General features: G+C 37.7%; 1 protein-coding gene across 1 annotated transcript in view; it reads right to left on the bottom strand.

The window, feature by feature from the left end:
• LOC132768920 (collagen alpha-1(III) chain-like) overlaps positions 1-16,588 on the bottom strand; it is a 106,521-nt gene that overhangs the window by 17,565 nt on the left and 72,368 nt on the right. The window contains exons 30-38 of the mRNA XM_067464802.1: positions 12,042-12,086; positions 10,918-10,995; positions 10,092-10,115; positions 7,074-7,127; positions 6,356-6,400; positions 5,148-5,237; positions 3,045-3,134; positions 2,028-2,078; positions 1,394-1,450 (exon numbers count right to left, since the gene is read on the bottom strand). Of these exons, the coding sequence (XP_067320903.1) occupies positions 1,394-1,450; positions 2,028-2,078; positions 3,045-3,134; positions 5,148-5,237; positions 6,356-6,400; positions 7,074-7,127; positions 10,092-10,115; positions 10,918-10,995; positions 12,042-12,086 (534 nt within the window). The remainder of the gene's footprint in view (positions 1-1,393; positions 1,451-2,027; positions 2,079-3,044; positions 3,135-5,147; positions 5,238-6,355; positions 6,401-7,073; positions 7,128-10,091; positions 10,116-10,917; positions 10,996-12,041; positions 12,087-16,588) is intronic.

Below are 16,588 nucleotides of genomic sequence, written 5' to 3'. Positions count from 1 at the left end.
AGGGGTATTTTTAAAGTAAGGTCCGTTTTGTTGTAGACACTAGTAGTTCACGTGCATACCGCAACGAGTGCATGCGTTCTGTACCGGCATGCCTCAGGAACAACTGTGCTCAGTTTCCGCTCTGTAGCTAACCTGTACGGTTCTGTTCTGTGCTTTAAAAATATTTAAGACTATCAACTCACCCTCCGCATGTGAAGTTTGCTCAGTGATATGGTTTCTGTCAGCAAGGAACCTGCCTGCTGCAGAAATTCATCGACAGATTTGTGAAGTGTACGGTGATACTGTTATGAGTTAAAGCAAAGTGCGTAAGTGGGTACGACAATTCAAAGATGGCCGTGATAACATCCATTATGAGGACCACTCTGGTCGCCTTTCTTTGATTACAGACGATTTGGTTATCAGAGCAGGCGGCAAGTTTTTATGAAGAGGGTATTTTAAAATTGGTTCAGAGGTATGATAAGTGTTTGAACAAACTTGGCAACTATGTCGAAAAATAGAGTGAAGTATGTACTTTCTGAAAACAAATTTACTTTTTTGAAATAAACTTTCGTTGTGTACTTATGTTCCAATGGACCTTACTTAAAAAATACCCCTCGTATATTATAAGATATCATAGAAGTTGGTACAGATTCTGAAACTGCTCAACCCTGCCTTCAGGTCCACCATGCCAAATATCCATAAACACATTTACTTTTCCACTAAGACCTTTGGTGAATTAATTGGTATCTATATTTATATCAAGTTCAGTTTTATTTTTGAAAATCTTAGTTTTTTTATTGTGCTGTTCGTATGGACCTCCAAATTATCTCTACTCAAATATAAGTTGAAATCATTACAGATAGTATCAAGCAGGTGCTTTGGTATCAATTTGCCATCTGCTGCAAGCCACAGGATTTGATCCAATGACTAATTATAGTGATGAACACATTTAGGAATCACTCCTAAATATATTTACAGAAAACTTGTGTATACTGGGGTCCAAGTTTCTGAGAATACTTGTAGCTTAACTGTTCTGGATATGCATTCCTGTGAGTGTTGTGCCTATTCGTGTACTTGTGCAGTGGGCACCAGGGCCATTAGCAATAACTTCTGTGATTTTTTTTTACCTGACTCACAGCGTAACTGTCACAGCTACACAGCAACCCATGTTACGAAGTTCTAGCTCCTATTTGACAACTGTTTTTGCTTATAGATTTTGGATGGTTACATCATCTTGGTCTCACAGAACAAAGAATGTAAACTATATTCACTTATCTCATTTATTCAACTATCTTTGCTTGATGTTACACAAACACAATGACCAATGGATGATCATAAAAATACAAACAATTTTCTGGACAAGGCTATACCCAGCATAACTAATTAGCACAAAATGAGTTCTTATAACATTTACCTTTGGACCTGGTTGACCTGGTAAGCCAGGAGGTCCTGGTTCAGGTATGATCTGCACCTATGAATTTTCAGAAGGAGATTAAATCAAAAGTCTAGTCAGAACTCTACTAGGACACAGAGGAAACACATTTTTTTAAAATATGAGTGCCTTTAAATATTATCCTTGAAAAATATAAGAGACAGTTGATTTGCATAAATACGTTTAACATCACATATGAGTTTGAGGCTGGCCTCTTAGTTTTCATGGTTACTTTTGATACTGTCCTCATGTGTTTTTTTCTTTTGCTTTGTCTTCTTGATGAGCCATTTAGATTAAAATCAGGACTGCTTTATATGTGATGATTTTCTGCATGGAAAGCAAATAGAGATGCAAGCATATACAAAAAATCTAGAGTCCAGATCATCATGTACTACCCCTTCTCCATGCTCTCTGATCTTCACTATTTTTGTCAAATTGAGGACTTTGGAAAAGACAGTTTTGCAACACTCTTGAGCTTGGAATACTGAAGCCAGAGTGTCTTCCAGCAGAGGTACTGTGAAGGGTTGATTACTGCTAAAGTTTAGTGAAAATGGAGGAAGTAATGTCATTATCTGTATATCCTATTTTAGGATAAATTCAGTCATTGACAACTTACAAGATCCTGCTTGCAGGGTGCACCAGGTTGACCTTTCGGTCCATCAATTCCCTAAAAAGTTAAAAAAAAAAGAAGGATAACATAATGTCAAGGGATGTAACTGATTTGCCCTGCAATATTTTTTCATGAGGATTTTCCTTGCAAAACTGAATTGTGCAGTCTTATGTTGTGCCAGTTACAGGTATAAGAAAGTCGATTCCTCTATGTCTAGGGATTCCAGTTGAGCTGCACTAGGAAAAATGATCATGGTAATTTGCAGCACAGTTAGTAGCTGCATGCGATGTGTCTTTTACTACCCACACTTCCTGTACAAAGCCCTGTTTACATATAAACTCCAGACTACACGGAAGTTCCTTTGTCATAGTACTGTCTCATATTGTAGCATATGCAGGTTGAGTATCAATCCTCAAAATGCTTAGGACTAGAAATGTTTTGTATTTTGGAATTTTTCAGATTTTGGAATATCTATGTTTGCATATAAGTTTGTTGTTTATTTGTTCAGTGATGGGTGGCTGAGGGCCATAGCCTGCATATAGCTGACCATATATGATGCAGGCTGATACCACTCTATTTTCTGCTTTTGAATGTATTTGTTCCCAAGTCCATGTAGGAGAACAAGTAGGATAAAGTGCCTTTTTGCTTGACTATAATTGACACAAAGAAAACTCCTAGATTTAATCAGAGAGTCAGTATGATGTAGTGGTTTGATTGTTGGGCTAGGACACTAGGAATCTAAGATTCAAATTTCTGTCAAACCATGGAAACATATGGGTAACCTTGAGCCTCAGAAGGTGGCCAACAAATTCTGCCAAGCAGACCTTGCCTCGGGGTCACCACAAGTTAGAAATGATTTGAAGGAAGACGATTCAATCACCTCTCAGGGTAGTTTCCTCCAACCAAAATACGTAAGCTGTATCTAGGAGCCAATCTTGTATTTAGGAGCCATTAGATTAACTAACTTCCAATCATAAAATAAAGCAATACAACAATAAAAATTAAAATTGTAGACAGACTTACTGGTGGACCAGATAAGCCCATTTCTCCTATCTCTCCCTTCTGTCCCATTAATCCAGGAGTGCCTTGGTCTCCTTTTGACCCTTTAGGACCCTAAAATGTAAGAAGGGAAAGAAAAGGGAATGTACTTTTAATTATATTAAAGACATAAAACATAAAAAAATGTATCAGCATCTTTATCTTATCCTCTGAGGACGGACAAGCACACACACTCCACATATAATATAACCCCACCCACACCCCAAACCACAGTCCACAAGTCACTTGAACTCATCTGTGGAAGCACAGCATAAAAACTTTTTGAAAAAAAGTGAACAATGTGCTATAAATGTGCAGGTGGAAGTATGCTAAAAAATTATAATAAAATTGTGAATATTTGTGCAATAATTCTCCCAGGTACAAAACATTTATCAGCCTTCAAAATGTTTGCAACAGTGGGCTGAAATGTTGTTGTGGCTGTAATTCTATGGACTATGCATGTATTAATTGTACTACACCATTCTGCCATTCAAGGCAATTTGTAAAACAAATTAGACACAGATTCAAATTAAAATCTTATTAGACTACATATTAAAGAAACAATAACATTAAAACAATTTAAAACATATTTTCAAAATAAATAAATAAAAAGACAGTTAAAAAAGACATAACTGCATCCTGACAAAGCTCTTTCCTTAAAGCCAATCAATTTGCAGAAGCTTATCATAATAAAAAAAAGGCTTTGACACCTATTGGAAAGACTCCATGGAGGGCACCAGTCTAGCCTTCCTAGGAAGGGATTTCCAGATTCTAGGGGCAGCCAATGGTAAAGCCCTTTCTTGGGTCCCTCCAGATATGCCTTGGTGAGACAAAGGGAACTTCCCAATGATCTCAGCACCAAGCAGGTTCATACAAAAAGATATGACCACCCAGACAGCCTAGATCCAGACAATATAAATAGTTAGTACTCTGACTTGCGCATGGAAACATAAACAGAGGGGACTGGCTATATGGTTCCAGTAATCAGTTCTGGTCATTGGCTATTTTTTGGACCAGCTGATATGCCTGAGACCATTTCCATGGCATGCCTAAGTTGGACACATTACAGTAACCCAAATAGAATTTAACTAGGGACCAATCTACCCTGGCCGTATAATGTAGTTTTCAACCAGTATTGAAGAAAGTGGTTTTGCTATGCTGATAATTGCAAAGGAAATCCTGGAACCCATTTGAGGCCAGATGGGGATGTCACAAACCACAAAAGACTGATGCACATTAAGGACTTTCTTTCACATGCCTTTGTGGGTGTTTTGGTTTGTTTGGCTGCTGTAGTTTGAAGCTAGCTTCAAACTGCATTAAATGGTCAGTGTAGATGGGGCCTTAGTCATGCATCCCCATGGCTGGATCTCATATCACCAGGAACAAGTGCAGATAATACACTGGCTTCAGCTGAGTGAACAAATAAGTCTGATAATCCAGGTTCATACTAGGAACCAAGTGTAACTCCACCCAGGATAGGTTGAATTCCTATTTCAGGTCTGCCTTTTCTCTAACAAAGGAAATCACAGGAAGTTGAGATAAACACAAACATATTTGCTGTAGAGAATGGCTTCTTGTTTGCACACCTCATTCATTTATTAGCTGAGCTACTGTGACGTGCCAAAACCTGGAGAGCTCCTATAAAGGGGGAAGAAAAGACAGAGGCCAGACAGAAATCCCTGCCTCTGACTGACACCAGAGTGAAGTGAGTCAATCCAGACTGAAGAAAAGGGGCACTGAGACTGGTGAATGAGTATTTCAGCTCCCTGACAGTCACCTTTTTCCTCTCACCTCACTGCTCACTTCAAACTGCATGGACTACTCAGAGAGCTTCAGTGAGATAGTAAGACTTTTGCCTCTATGTTTGCCAAGGCAACTTAGGAATTCATTTATTTCTCAGGTTATTGGAAGGTCTTTGGAAGAAATTGGAAATTTAAGGGATACAGGGGGCACTGGAGAAGCTGCATTCCCATACACACTCACACATATGTTCCATATTTTATGACTATGTGAATACTTAACAGCATATATTTATATTAAGTATCTGTAGCAAACAGTATTTAATGAAAACATCACAACCAGACATACTGGAGCACCAGTGATGCCAGCTTCTCCAATCTCTCCTTTTTGTCCTGTGGAACCTGAGCTTCCTTGGTCACCTTTTGATCCTTTAGGACCCTGCAACTCAAGCAAAAAAGCTTCATAAGATCATCATCTTTTAATTTGTAGTAATCATTTCCCCCAGTATTGCTTTCTGAGAATATTTTAAATTTATTCATATAAGAAAGAACAATTTTGAGTGGAATAGAATTTAGTAGATCAGATTAACATGGCATTTTTCAAAATACATTACAGTTTAAAAAGATTCTGTCATGCACACACATGTCCTCCACACAACATTATTAAAGTATTTATTTCTAATTACATTGCAGACTAGAGTAATTTAATCACCTATCTTGAAGATATATTTATTAAACTCATTAGAACTTAGTTTCATTATGAGTTGCAGGATGATGGCATAAGCAGTTTCCAATGCAATACCTAGTATGGGTGATGCGGGAGAAGATGTTCTGTCCTTTTCTGCAGAGCTTGGAGATAGCTGTTATTAGCTGAGTTATTTGCAGATGATTTCCCCAATAGTAAGCTGTTCGTAATTGATTGTTTTTCCTCCAATAGCAAAGGTGTAATTATGTTAGATTATGAGCGTAATTCCAGAATGGACAACTTCCTTCTATTTTGCAGCATAACTGTAAATTAGTTACTTTTATAGTTACACGGATGCAGGCTCATGGCAAAAGAGTGCTGCTGTATAATGCTTTGTGAAGTGAAGAGTTGTAGCATTCTGGTTTGGGTCATTCATAGAATCATAGAGTTGGAAGAGACCTCATGGGCCATCCAGTCCAACCCTCTGCCACGAAGCAAGAAAATTTCCCCATGATAACTCTTTTCAGGAGTGAATTTTTCTTCCGAGAGGTAGATTTCTTTCACTTGCTGTTGTCTCACCCTCGTTCTTAACTATGAGTTGTTTGTAAGTTGGATGCTTGTAACTTGGGAACTGCCTGTATACACTTACATAATACTTTGGCAGTATTTGTTTTTGGAGATTTCAAGGATTGCAGCCGCTGGAATAATTCCTAAACTGATGTTCAGTGTAATCTGTTGCAGAGTTACTCAGAAGTTCCATTGAGTTCCCTGGAGCTTACTCACAGATGTGCATATAAAATTGCAGCCTTAACAGTCAGCCCCTACCTATTAAGAAGGTAATACTATACTATCACACGGATACTCCTACATACCTTTTCTCCATCAACTCCCGGCGGACCAGGCAACCCAAGTTCACCCTAAAGTAGACATTTTTTAAAGGCATATATCAGCAAATTAAGGATATTCCAGATTCAACTTATTAAATCAAATTCTCTAAAATAAAAGTATATTCTTCTTAGTGTTATATACTGAAGGAAATCATAAGTATCTTAAAATACACTAAGAGTCCTAGCAATTTCAACTAAAAGTATTATTTAAATAGCAATTCTAAACAAACTTACATAAAAGAACACCTCACTGAATTTGGTGTGGTTTATTTCGAAGTAGGAAATAGATTAAAGAATAGACTGCCCTGAATCCTCTATTGCAATTAGGAAAGTTCAACCTAGAGGTACACACTTGTGTCTGTTATGCATTCACAAGCTCTTTATATAGAGGTCCTGTAACTATGGTACTTACACACCCATATCTCCCATGCAAGGAACTGGGTTCTATCTGCATCGCTGAAGAATTTTCCGTGAAAAACTCATTTATAAATGGTCCAAGGATTCAATAATGCAATAATTGCACTATATATTATTCTTCTACCCTTGGTAAACTTGTAATGTTGAATTTGCCACACACTACTTAGTTTTCTCCTCCAAAGTTTCTTAAAAAGACATGGCATTAAAAGAAAATCCACACAAGAATCAAGGTGAGACATGCACACCAGAACAAATACATTTTGTAACTAAGGTAGTAAAATCCAACCTTCGGTCCGGGAGGTCCTTCGGGGCCCGGGGGCCCTTGAGGACCTGGTGGCCCCTGTAAAAAAAGGACAGCAGATTGTCTGTTAATTGCTAATTTCAGCATAAATGTTTAAATTATTGAAAACCTTTTGGAGATCAATCTGTATAGATTTTTTTAAAAAACAATGGTACCTCACACAAATTTCTGTTATAAGAGTGATCTAATTTGCAGCAATACCGAGCATCTCTCCAGAGCAAAAGTGTTCATAATATTGCTTGTTAAGTAAACATGGCTTTGTTAATTCTACATTGCATATATTATCAGTTGACAAAAGCTTTTTGTCTTACAGCAGCTATTAACATAAAAAACTCTAGCTTGTAAGTTTGTTTTCTCCCTTTCTTCATATATTGTATCAGTGACAGTAAGCCCATACTAATTTGCCAACTTTCCTGGTATTAGTCTATCTCACACAGACCTTTGAATATAGGTCTTTTACTGGTTACTATATGCAGGCGAGTCTCTATAATTTTCATTTGCAACATTATGTTCCAGGAGGATATTTAAATCTCAAATTATTATCATCTTAGAAGCTGAATGTCAATCAGAATGTGCTGTGACAGCAACAACTGCAGGTAGTGGGAAGCACTGAGAAAGTGCTAACAAGAAGAAGAACAATATACATTTTATAAACAAGGTTCTTCCTCATCAAATGCCTTTCTTCCTCAGCTCTCACAACAAAGGATTGGATCCAGGGCTCTCTTATGCAATGGAATAAGATTCCTTCCACTAGAAGGAAACAAACTTCTGGATACAATTCAAACTCCATGTGATTGGTAACACCATGTGATTGGTATTTCCTTCTTGTATAATTGTACTATAAGCAATTTGGACAAATGTACAAGAATCCAGAGCTTGGAATGTCACTTTGAAAATTAATTGGTTGACGTTGAACATTAGAATTGGTTAGATTACTGTGTTGTCATTACTCTTAATAACTAAAATAGATTAATTCTGTTCATTGCTTAAGTTGTTTATTTTCAACACAAAATATAGGATTCATAGAGAATGACATGTGGGTTGTCACTATTGACCCCTATGGGCACATTTTGTTATTAGCTCCTTCAAAAGTTCCCCTTTTTTGGTATTATACATTTTCCTTCCTCAATTTGGCACTTTTCTCAGATAGACTACAAATCCCGTAATGAGATTGATGACTGGGAAAGGTAAAAGCTCAACATGCCTGGGAAATCCTATCATAAAGCATTGGGTCTCATCTCATAAGAAGTTCATTAATCTACATCTTTTCTTCTATTTATTTATTTATTATTTGTGATATTTGTATACAGTCCTTCTCAACCCCAAAGGGGACTCAGGGCGGTTCACAGTGTTGGCAACAATTCAATGTCCTTCAATTTACTCTTGCCTCAATAACATGACTTAAGTTCACTCATCCTTCAAATGCTTTGTTTGTTAAAAATTAATATGCATTCTTTATTAAAGGCAAATGTTTGTCTCAGTAAGAGCACAGTGATCCACTGCAAGTGCAGCTAAAAGCAACTAGCTACACAGATCATTCATGGGGTTGCCAGAAAGCAAAGTCAGCTTGACAGCAGCAAGTTGACAACAATGTAGATCAGACAATGAATCAAAAGGTGGAGAAATTTTCAATCAGAAATATTTGAGCAAGCTATAACTCCTGTGATTCTATAGCACTGAACCATGACATCAGTCAAGAAGTGTAATCTGTAATCATCTGTTCATAAACATCTATAATAGACGACAGGTGCTGCATGCAAGGTCCAGGAATCCTTGGTTCAGTTCATGGCATGTCCAGTTTAAAAGAGCGATGCATCCTTTAAGTTACTTGTTTGTTTAAATTTTGCACTATAAGACTAATGAAATAAATTGCTTTTGTCTCTGTTTCACGAAAAACCGTTTCACATGAAACATGTGAAACAGTTACATCAAAATTTAGAAGAAATTTAAGTAGACCAAAGCAAGCTGAATATACAATGTTAAAGTGGTCCAAACACCTACTTTTGTCATGTGGCTCTTCTTCTCCTTTGTAAAGCTAAAAGATCACCTCCTCATTCTAGTAAGCTAAGAAAATGTATTATTTTATTATAACTGGGTGCAGCAAGCCTACCTGGATTTACCTGGGAATACGTCCAATTTAACTCAATGGGGCTTATAGCCGAGTATAGGATTTTTCCTCAAGAAAGACACAATTAGGAGAGGGAATATTGTAGCCTGCTGTATTTTTGTTGGTGTGGCATGCTTGCAATGAAGTTTCTTATGTACAAACAGTGGGTTGAATGAGGGCTTTCATGCATTTGGGAATCCAGTTGTGTAGAACCTATGGGGAAGCAGCTGTTGAGTTGTACGTTTCACCACTGAAGGCCATGCCTACACACAAACAGTTTGGGGCAGCGACAGCAGTATGTTTCCTATCATGTGATTTAAAGGTGGAGCAAAGTCATAGCTGTGTGAATTAATGAATTCACAATAAATTATGCACAACAAAAATGAACCCCTAGCAATAAGCCTGGAACAAAATACTATTTGGGACTATGGAGCTGTCACAGGAGAAGAATGCTTTAATGGCAAAGAAATCCATGCACTAGGGACAGCTTCTTCCACCAACATAAAGCTTGACCTTGCCATGATAGACAAGGTCATGCCAAATTAAAATCCTTCAATGTCACTGATTTCTAAAAGAGAGCTAAGTATATTCTTGGAACAATGCTCAATGAATTTTCAAAGAAGGAAACCGACTTGTAAGATCAGTAACTGAACTTCAGTTCTACACAACTGTAAAACAAAGCAAATAACACATTCATGACTCAGTCTTGACATACATCAGTTATACTGCAAACAATATAAACTCAATGATTATCAGTCATTATTTTGTTAAGAGAAGCCAAATGTTTGGCAGAACCTTTTATAGCAATCATGGTCCAGAAATCTGAAGCAGAAAAATCACATGCTGGGCCATTCCAACAAACCAATCCAAGCAGGCATCTGGCAGACAGCAATTACCGTCAATTTGGGTTTCCCTGCAGCCTGTTATAAAACAATTAGGGTGGTTTTCAAATGTATTTGGAATTAAACATTTATGGTATTCAAATAATGTGATGTGGGATAAAATGAATTTCAAAATATGTAACCCATGTTTTCTGAAATTATTATTGCATAATTTAATCTATTGATCTGAAAGAGAAAAGTGAAAATCCTCCAACGTTAAATTAACTTACCAATTTGAAAGGGCAAACTGAAATCCCCACCCCAGTATATACAACAGTTTTGCCACAGCCTTATTCTTTCGTAAACTGAAAAATAACCTATCAGAAAAGAAATATACAGATCCCATATTGAGCAGGTAGTTGGACTCAATGTCCCATAAAGCTCCTTCCAAGTCTATCATTCCAGTCTATGAATATGTCTGGGTGTAGGAAATTGTGTATATTAGTATATGTGTTTCAATATAAGATGGAGGGCAAGGGGATGCTGGCTGTGTGGCCTGTCCGCTGCTTGGCATGAAGTCTCCACCCATCTATTACAATATGTGGCCATAAGGACTAAAATGCTTGTGTACCTCTGTCTCACATGCATTTGAAGGGGTTTCATTGGACAATTGATTTCTTTAAGTATTCTTCAAAATGAATCTTATCTATGTTCTTCTCAAGTCTGGCTTGCATGTTTCCCACAGCTATCTTGTTGGTCACTGTGCAAAGCAGATACTGTCCTTTGCAGATACAACAGATACAGTCTTTTGGACTGAATGAGAAAGGTTTTCTCATGTTCTAATAATCTTGTTAAATTGACTTATTTTGATATGAAATAGCATAGATCCATTAAAAGTTACCTTTAGAGCTTCCAAAATTCTGCCATCATAGTCAATTATGACTGTATCACCTTGTTCTCCTTTTAGGCCTGGAGGTCCCTGGAAAATGGAAAAGAAAAAAAGAAAAGGCGAATTCAGGCAAGATATCCTGATTTTTCACATTTACCTAAACATTTCAGTGGTTGAATGAATATACTCTAGAAATGCTCTATCAAGTGGAGAAAAAAACATATACTACTTACACAATTTACTATAGTTTCTATAAAGACCACTGAAAGCCTTGCTCTCTTGCTTATAATTTGTTTATGCTAGACTGGCAAGGATCAGGCACTCGTTCTTTTCAGTGGTGGTGATACAACCATGGAATTCCTCTCACATGGAACTCCTTCTCCAAGGAAAGTCTCCAAGCTTCTCTTACAGTTTCCGATGTTTCATAAAACCTCTTTGGTCATCTAATGTTTTTCTTTTTGGCTGGCAATCCAATCCTATCTATACTTACCTAGAAGTAAGTCCCATTCTAATCCACAATTGAGCTCTTAGTTTCTATTATAAAGCTTTTCACCACATGGCTACCAAGTTCTCCAAAGTCTTTCAAGAAGTTAAGACTGGCAGTTCCAAGTTGAAGAAATCAAATTTCCAAGGCATGTACAGTAAAATTCTCGGTAGCTCTCTGTGTAAAATTTGGCAGGCCTTACCCACTTCTAAGGGATTACAAAATCTCCAGATTATATCCTATTCTAGCAAATGGGGACAGGGGGAGTTATACTCATATTTTCATTTCCAAAACTGAACTTGAGTGTAATTTTTGGAGACACGTGAACAAGGAAGATTAGATATACAGCATGCATCAAGGTTTGGAGGAAGTTCAGCCTATAAATCAGCAAATATTGAGCATTCAGATCCACACACACACACACACACACACACCAAAAGTCAAGATTTCCATGAAGTAATTGACTTATTTGTAGCTTTTAGTTTAGTGGATGTCATATATAAGACAGAAAAACTACATGATTTTCTACTATTAATTTGTGTTTTATTGCTATCACACTGTATATTCCAATTTATTCTTAACAAACACAAACATGATTTATGTGGCTTAGTTGTATTTTTAAGTAATCAAAGAAAGGAAGGAGAATTCATACCCTCGGCCCAATGTGTCCATCTGCTCCTGTCTCACCAGGTTCACCCTGAAAATAAACAATGTCTGTTATTGTATCTAGAATATTAACTTAGAAGTAAATATAGCATCTAATGTATCTTAAGGAGCAAAACATAAGCAGCATCACCTGTAAAATAATACAAAATAAACCAGCCAGTTCATATACAAGACACCAAAATCTCCTGCAGGCATTGGACCATCCTCCTCTTGCAGCATTACACACACACATAGCTGCAAAAAAGCCGAGCAATTTTTAAACAGGTATGAAATTAAACTGGCAGAGAGTAAAATGATAGCATGACACTCTGGTATCTTGATGTTACAAAGTGAGACCGCTGCCATATTTGAAAGGAAGATAGTCTAGGGCACACTGAAGCTCAGGGTCCTTCCATTCTTTCAAGGACAAAGAGAATAATAACCCATTATACTCCAAATACAAATTTAATTCAGACGGTATAAGTTCAAAAAGAACAACATATTGGATAAGCTGACTTTGTATAAGCACAGTACATATTTCTTTCTTCGTTATAAATTTCTACCTGCTGGAAATTCAAGAAAAGTCCAATGATGGGTTCTAAAATGTCACAGCATAGAATGAAGATAGATATGTAATAAAAAGAGAATCAGCAGTACTTCCTTCTTATCTGTACAAATGAACTGACAGCCATACACACTACTGAATATTACATGGTTCAAGCCTTTATTCTTGTCTGCTTCAGCTTGTTTGCTGCAACTCACTGTAATTTTCCCTCATCCAGCTCCAGCTGATTGCTTGGAAAATAACAAAGGAATGCTTTTTTCTTGGTGTAGGCGCAAAGCATGTTTGGTTGGAGAAGGCACAGTTGAATTATTTGCATTACATTTGTCTTCCTTTTTTTAAAGCAAAAGTAGGAAATGGAAACAAGCCTTATCTTCTTATAGTAAATATCTCTCCCTAATGATATCACACCGGCCTCTTCCCTCCTATCCTTTAGGAAAAAACTGTGTTGTGGTATCAAGCATTTGAGCAGCAGACGCAAAGATAATAATGAGAATGATTTATTGGACTGACAAATGGACTGACCTGGATTATGACTGGAACTTGTGTGATTTTTTTTTTAAAGTTTCTGTTTATTTCTATTCCTGTTTAACTGTACTTACTTTGGAGGAACCCCCGGTGGAGCAGCGGGTTAAACCACTGAGCTGCTGAACTTGCTGAGCGAAAGGTCGCCAGTTCAAATCTGGGGAGCAGGGCGAGCCTCCGGTGCCAGTCCCAGCCCCTGCCAACCCAGCAGTGGAACTTGTGTGATTTTAATTGGTTGTTTATATTTGATATTTTAGGTATTGTTTTAAATGTAAATTGTTCTTATAATTGTCTTTGTTTGGGAATCTAATAGTTACCGATTGTGAGGCCACCCTGAGTTCTCCTTCAGGGGTGAGAAGGACGGGATACAAAAGTATGAAATAATAAATAAATACATAAATAAATAAATAAAGCAGCACTCAGGGCCAAACTACAGCTGTGATCTTGAATCGGTCAGTGTAGTGCCACAGGAGGAACTATGATGTGTCTCCCCCCCTCAACGCCTTCTTTTAATTGCTACACCTCTTGGATGACAGATGACATTAGCATCCTGCATCCAGTTTGGTTACGCTCAGGGCCATAGCCGGTGTGTGTGTGTGTGTGTGTTAAGTATTCTACCCCCCCTCCAAAAAAAACCTGGTTTACTCATGAATTTTAAGTAACCAATTTATGAGTAAACCATTTTTTTTAACCTGACACATTTTAAGGCAGGGTTGAACTTTTAACCCCCCCTCCCCACCCCCCGGCTATGGCCCTGGTTATGCTTACCTGGAAGCTAACTGGATAATCTAATGTGGTTGTCCAATCCACAGCCCATGAGTTATGAGTATGGCCCAACACAAAATCATAAATGTATGTAAAATATTATGTGATTTTTTTGGTGATTTATTTTGGGTAACCTGTTTGCATGGTTCTCGAGCATGAACTTAGTAGATGACAAAAGAATGGAATGGAATAATCGGAGTATTACATCCACAAATATTACAATAAACAGTTCGTCCAGAACATCTGTTCAACAACTTTAAAAGACCCTCTGAACAGGGCAGCGAATAATTAGGATTATTATGCAATGAAATTTTTTTGCTTATCTGTGGTGGTGGATATCACGAAAATTATGCAGGAACCTTGTTTTTTGCTCATTAGCTATCATTAGTGTCAATGTATTCCATGTGCTGCCCAAGACAAATCATCTTCTTTCAGTGCGGCCAAGGGAAGCCAAAAGGCTGCACACCCTTTATCTAAAAGGTACCAGATCCCATCTGATTTTGAAAGCTAGCAGAGTCAGCCCTGGCTAGTACTTGGATAAAGAATGAATAACAGGTGCTCAAGGCTGTATTTCAGAGAAAGAAACTGGCAAAACCACCTCTGGACATTCCTTGTCAAAGAAAACTTCAGACAATACATACGTATGCTGTAGGTTAACAGCTAACTTGAAGGCACATATGCATAGACACAATCAATACGTTTAGATGCAGCATAAAAAAGAGATGCAAACTTTTCCCTGCCCTAAATATTTTTCTCTCTCCTGAAGCTGCTCTTTTCTTTAAGAAGAAGTCCCTGTGTTGGCATCATTTCAGGTTCATTTAATGGGTCATCTTGTTTGGTCCTCAATGTTTCTCTCATTAATAGCAATTCATTGGCCATGGTTGCTCCTTTGGCTGCAGGAGTCAGAGGTTTATTTCGAGTCTGACATGCAGCAAAATGGCTTCAGCCAATTCAGGTTTAGTCTCCATTCCTAAAGATGGTTTGTCCTTGGAAGCTTGCAGCATGTACATGATGACACCGAAGAAACTAATTAAAAATAATGTTTTAAAAAATGAAGTATTTTAAATCTCAACTTTATTTGCATAATGTTACATCAAGGTTTATAAAAAACCCCATTTTTGTTATTCTTTTTTGCCTTCAAGTAATTTCTTGTTTATCTTCAAGTCATATAGCAACCCTAAGGCGAACCTATCAAAGGGTCTTCTTGGCAGATTTTGTGATTTGCCCAAGGCACCCAGTGGGTTTTCATAGCTTAGAGAGGAGTTGAACTCTGGTCTCTCAGTGTCCTAGGCCAACATTTAGGCCATTACACCACGTTAGCTCTCTTAGAAAACCTTACATACTAAAAATTGAAACAGTAGCACCTGCTTTTTAAAATGACAAATTGTCAAAACACAATCAAACTACCCTTCCTCCTCCTCCTCCTCCTCCTCCTCCTCCTCCTCCTCCTCCTCCTCCTCTTCTTCTTCTTCTTCTTCTTCTTCTTTTGTCCCACTTGATGGCAGGGTCCGCTTTCCTGGTTTGTTGGTGCCATTTCACCCGGTCATGCACCTGGTCAGGGTGTATATCAGCAGTCTTCAGATCGTTGTGCACAGTGTCCAGCAAGCACTGCTTCGGTCTCTTGCCAGGTTCTTCTAAATCAAGAGCAATCTTGCAAATGGACACATCTTCACTCAGAGTGTATGACCATACCATCTGAGGCATGATTCTCATTGTTTTTCTGCAATTGGAGTACTGCCAAAGCATTGATGCATGTCACCGTTGCGGATGTGCTCAAGGCCAGCTGTAAATTGTAGCATCCTCATCTCCATAACACCGAAGCGGCGTTCTGCTTCCTTTGTTGCCAGACAACATTTGACTCCATATATTGCAGAAAGCTTTACAACAGTTCAATAGATTTTTGATTTTAGGTGATTGGGCATCTTCTTGTCACAGTATATACCTGCTAATGAGTGCCATTTTATCCCAGTTGTGCTAATCCTTGTGGTGACTTCATCAAAAAGGTTGCCATCTGAAGTTATCAATCAAACTACCCATTGAATAGCATACATGTACATATAGAAAATGGAAGTTCGGGCATGTTTTATTTTATCATTCATTTTCCCCCTTATATGACAACCCAAGAGATAAGATTTCTGATTCAATTAACATGTTTCTACATTAATTGGCTGTTAGATTCTGTTGGCTGTTCTGCACATTGTTATATTTTGTTGATTCTGTACTGAATGTCAGTATCTTATTTTTAGTTTCACAATATCATTGTTATATATTGTAATGAGCTATAAATTGTAAACCCTAAAATTAGAAGCAAAAAAAGGATGAGAATGTTCTTCCCTGTACTTAATTTTATTTTTATTTTTGTTGTAATTGATAGGAAGGAGTCTATCTGCTGTGTCATAGCATCCAAACAAAACAAGGAACGAGCCAAGCTACTAAATCACTAGGCTTGCGAGATACTGCACTAGCAGAGAAAATGCTGCCATAAAATCCACGCATGTGCCCATTGCAGCCAAAGCTCATTCCGTCACCATCCTTACAAGTGGAATTCCTAATGCACACAGTTCTCAAACCACACAAGCTGCCTTGCACTATAAAACAAGCTTTTTACACAGACAAAAAGGGACAAGCTGTCCCACCAATTCAATATGAAATTGCATTTCATATGAACTTGGGCTTCACTGTTGCCTAATAACCATGCAACA

Source organism: Anolis sagrei, chromosome 2, assembly GCF_037176765.1.
Source record: "Anolis sagrei isolate rAnoSag1 chromosome 2, rAnoSag1.mat, whole genome shotgun sequence".
In the NCBI taxonomy this organism is placed as follows: domain Eukaryota; kingdom Metazoa; phylum Chordata; class Lepidosauria; order Squamata; family Dactyloidae; genus Anolis; species Anolis sagrei.
The sequence above is the reverse complement of the archived record's forward strand: the minus strand, read 5'-3'. Positions and strand labels throughout refer to the sequence as shown.